The following is a 5,000-nucleotide window of genomic DNA, read 5'->3' on the forward strand; positions in this document are numbered from 1 at the left end:
GTATTTGTGGCATCCCTAATGAACTCCTAAAGTATGATGATGAACCCACAGCTCAAGGATTCAATGCTGTCCTGGCTGCCCTCTAGCAGTCTGGTGCCATCCCCCTGTAACCTGTTGAGTGTTGTTATTATCCTTGTTTGGATGGGGAAAAGGAAGTGCTGGGACTGCAGCAATCATCAAGATTACCGGTTAACCCTCTCTGGACGGGTGGTACACTACTGTACCGCTCATTCAAAAGCCCAGTGGCCGGGCGGCACAATATTGTGCCAGCCATTTAATTGATTTAGGCCTAAGCGTTCGAAAGCCCCGGCATTGTGACATTCAAGGCTAGAATGCCCCCGTCGTGAGTGGGTTAAGGTGCTCACACTCATATGTCTGAGATATATCACAGTACACCTACTGAGGCATTAGAGATTAAAGCAATCATTATTCATTCCTACCAAATCCATAGAATACCTTATCCTTGCATTTTGAGTCATTGAAGGGTGTTATCATAAACTTGGGCATGGGCTGTTTGCAGCCAACATGGATCTCAAGAAGACATTTGACTTGATGCATCATGAATCACTGTGGGAAATGGTGAGAATAAGAGGAATTCTAACAGATATTATTGGATTAATAGCAAAGCTATATATTGATACTAAAAGGGGTATAAAAGTTTGATGGGGACATGTCCATTATATGGAATTCAAGAGGAAGGCAGAGCTGTGTCTTTGTTCCAATGATTTTCATTACCTGCAAGGTAATTAATAGAGCTGTCATCTAAAGGTAATGACAGTAAGAGGGGGTAATATCAAAATCACTTTGACTATAGCTGATGATGTTCCCTTTTATCTGAATATCTTGAGAACCTAGTGGGGGCAGAGAGCTTTGTTAGAGGATGATTTTTTATTAACTTTTATTTTAAGATGAAGATTTTTGGAGCACCTTGAAGATGAAATAAATTAAGAAAGGCATAAACTACCTCCTAAGATATAAATTTTTTATAGAATTGACATAAAAGCAATAATAGCTATGTTCTTTTTTTTTCATAATTTGTGTATGTTAACCCAGTCACAACGGGGGCATTCCAGCCTTGCATGTTACAATGCCGGGGCTCTCGAACGCATTGGCCTAAATCAGTTAAATAAACGAAGCTGTATGACGTCACCCAGCGAACGGGCCTTGAATGCACGTTACCGTAGTGTACCACCCGTCCAGAGAAGGTTAATGTTGTTCCTTTTAGAGACCAAGTTTTTAGTGATAAATATATATACATATATATATGTATATATATATATATATATATATATATATATATATATATATATATATATATATATATAGATATATATATGAATATTTGGTTATATATGTATATATATATTATATATATATGTATATATATATTTTTCTACATATATATATATATATATATATATATATATATATATATATATATATATACATATAGACACACACACACACACACATACATATACATATACATATACATATGCATATGCAGTTCAGTTCAGACAGATTTGCGAAGACGTCGCTTCGCCCGGGCTATATGCACAAGGCGGCCCGGCCTCTGCCAGCTATGAGTGCTGACTCATCTTATCTAATCTTATCTGATCATCATCGCTGAATTCAATTCAGCTCAGTTCAGAGAGATTTTGTGAAGACGTCGCTTCGCCCGGGTTGTGTGGATGGGGTAGCCCGGTCTCTATTGGCTATAAGTGCTGACACATCTGATCATCATAACTGAACTTTTACCGTGGCGGTCGGATTGCCTGTAGGCGCTCCAGTTGCCAGGGGGCTAGTGACAGGCATAGCCGTCTAACCAGCCCGGCGGCTGTCGTCTCTGGGCCCTGCCTGAGGAAGCGAGTGTGCTCGCATTCCATCAGGTAGTGCTCTAATTTGGCGTCCGGCACGCCACAATACTCACAGCGTCGCTCATCTTGCCCAATAGTGGGGATGATTTGCCATGCACAAGGGTAGCCTATTCTCAGTCTGTGCAGACTGACTTCAGCACACCTTGATATTCTGGGAGAGAGTATCAGCGACTCATAGCCTGTGGTGTTTGAGTACCAGCTGGCCGAGGGGGAGGTTCTCGCTTCTTCTCTGTGTCGCTGCAGGGCACCGACCTGCCCTGCAACCATCGTTTTACGCCTTAGCAGTTCCCGGCTAGGATGCACCACAAGATCACTCAAGGGTTTCTTCCTGCCTTCCTCCGCTCTCCTGTCAGCTACGTCATTCCCTTCAATACCAACATGGCTTGGGATCCAGTTGATGATGATGCGTCTTCCCTGATTCAGGATTCTCTGAGCAATGGTGAGAATCGAGGTTACCAGGTAAACGTTATCAAGGGGCGTGCTTTGTTGCAGGCTGTCAATGGCGGCCCTAGAGTCTGTGTGTATGACAACATGCCCGTCCGTCTGGGCTGCATGGGCTAGGGCTCCCATAATAGCTACTGCCTCTGCCTGGAGTGAGGAGGCATTGTCAGATACCCGCATAGCTTTCTCTATGCCCCTTGCTGCAAAACCGGCGCCTGCAGTGCGGGTGATGGGGTCTACAGAACCATCCGTGAAGTAGGTTTTACTATTCAGCGGCGTGATTGCTGTAATGTTCCTCTCCGCCTCAGCCTTCAATAGAGGCGGTGAGTACTGTGTTTTTCTTCTTGATAGACTCATGACAGAGAACTCTATCAAGGATCGTGCCCACGGCGGAGCTGGGACATAGTCAGGGTGGGGAAGGTCCATGCCCTTAATCAGTAGTGTCTCTTTGAGTTCAAAGCGTTTCAGCACTCTTGGTTGTTTGAGACAGCCAGGTGTTGTTAGCAAAGAGCTCTTGGTTCTGTGCAAGCCGACGCTGCACTCTCTGTCTTAGCTGTGAGTCCAGTGGGGACTGTAGGACATTGGCAAGGAACTGGGCCACCATCTGATCAATCCGGGTGTCCAGGGGAAAGAGTTTGGCCTCCAAGAGGAGGTTAGTAACCTTAGCCCTCCCAGGGGCACCCAGAATAATCCTGGCAGCTTCGTTTTGCATGATGTCGAGTCTTTTCCTGAGTCCAGGTTTGACTGTGATCAGGGCGACGGAGGCGTAGTCCACAATAGGACGGACAGCGTGCACGTAGAAAGATCTTAGTACGCGGTGTCCAGCCCCTAAGCGCTGCCCAGACAGAGCTCTCATGACAGAGAGCCTTGCCTTGGTCCGGTCTAAGAGATGTTTGATCTCGGAGCGGAAGGTGAGGTTCTTATCGATCCATACCCCCAAGTATTGGTATACGTGTACCCACTCGAGCTCTAGACCTTGGACTCGCAGTCTTTCAGTTCAGTTCATACAGATTTGCGAAGACGTCGCTTCGCCCGGGCTATATGCACAAGGCGGCCCGGCCTCTGCCAGCTATGAGTGCTGACTCATCTTATCTAATCTTGTCTGATCATCATCGCTGAATTCAATTCAGCTCAGTTCAGAGAGATTTTGCGAAGACGTCGCTTCGCCCGCAGTCTTTGATCACAGACAACATGTTTCAGTGCCATTGCCTTCGATTTGGCTGCTGAGATCTTAAGCCCGACTTTGCAGCATTCCTTAGATATTAGGTCCAGACAATGCTGGGCCTTTCTGACTGGATTCACATTTCTTCTCCCAGTGGAGATAATTGCTAGATCATCTGCATATGAAGTGATCGTGCACCCAGCTGGGAGTGGAATGTCGAGAATGTTTAACATGAGGATGTTGAACAGAGCCGGGCTAAGGACCCCTCCTTAAGGGGTGCCATTCTCCAGAGGCAAATGCCTGTAAAGGTGACCTTGGAACTTCACTCTGGCAGTTCTGTTCCGAAAGTAATCACCAATCCAGGTAAGCAGCCTGCCTTTGATTCCCTTGCGGATCAGGATCTCCTGAATGGCGAGCGGGTTTGCCAGTTCAAAAGCCTTCTCCAGGTCAAGGAAGACAATGACAGCGCTGCTGCTGCTGACAGTGCTCAGTAAGGTGGCCATGCTGTGGGTAGTGCTCTTGCCCCTTGTGAACCCGTGTAGGTGTTCATGTGGAGGTCCCAGTTTCCATTGGAGCCGATTCAGTACCATTTTCTCTGCTGTCTTTCCCAGACAGCTAAGCAGGGAGATGGGGCGGTACCGTCCCGGCTCCTTTGGTTTGGGGACGGGAATTATATCAGCCTTCTTCCAGCACTGTGGCAGTGAGGAAGTTTCCCAGGACTTGTTGATGAGATGCAAAAGTGCAAGCTCACCTTCATGTCCTAGGTGGGAAATGATGGAGTGGGAGATCCAATCGCAACCCGGGGCTGACCGGGAACTGGTCTTGCATGTTCGCCGTAATTCCCTCAGAGAGAACATGGCATCTGTATCATCAGGCTTGACCGCCTTTTCTCTGATGAGGGCATGCCTGCCTGGGAGCAGTTCTTCTTGCCCTCAACTCTGCTGGTAGACTGACGCTACTTGTTCTAGCAGAGAACTCGAGTGCCAGTCTCTCCGCCTCTGACCGCGGGTCATGGTGGGTCTTTTTGGGGGCATATGCATATGCATATGCATATGCATGTATATATATATATATATATATATATATATATATATTATATATATATATATATATATATATATATATATATATATGTTCATTGTATATAGTCATAAAACAACTATTTACCAAAATACATAATTTTGTTAGCTTTTTATTAATGATATTGATTCACATGTTTATGAAATGTATTTTAAAGTTATTATTTCCTCCTTCCAGATAAAAAGACAAAATGTACTCCGTAAAATCAAGATTGGTGACCCAACCATTTTTATGGCACATAAAATTTAAGCAAGCTGTTACACAGCCTTCATCTTGGCTTCAGTTCATTTCTACCACACAACAAAATGCAGACTCAGCAAAAGCCATGGATCAAAACACATTTGAGAAGTTTGCCACAGCAGCAGAACGCCCGAGATACAAAAAGAAAACTCACAAGAAACATATGTTAAACATTTATTCTCAAAGAAGTCAAGCCCAAG

At 45.1% G+C, this 5,000-nt stretch overlaps 1 protein-coding gene across 1 annotated transcript in view; it reads left to right on the forward strand.

Moving 5' to 3' along the window:
• LOC122256684 (pentatricopeptide repeat-containing protein 1, mitochondrial) overlaps positions 1 to 5,000 on the forward strand; it is a 23,081-nt gene that overhangs the window by 2,566 nt on the left and 15,515 nt on the right. Inside the window, exon 2 of the mRNA XM_086548129.1 lies at positions 4,738 to 5,000. This exon is cut by the window's right edge and continues 470 nt beyond it. Within this exon, the coding sequence (XP_086404255.1) occupies positions 4,751 to 5,000 (250 nt within the window). The 5' untranslated portion in view covers positions 4,738 to 4,750. The remainder of the gene's footprint in view (positions 1 to 4,737) is intronic.

Source organism: Penaeus japonicus, unplaced genomic scaffold (genome assembly GCF_977035675.1).
Source record: "Penaeus japonicus unplaced genomic scaffold, GWHDUDI00000001_assembly GWHDUDI00000020, whole genome shotgun sequence".
Lineage (NCBI taxonomy): Eukaryota > Metazoa > Arthropoda > Malacostraca > Decapoda > Penaeidae > Penaeus > Penaeus japonicus.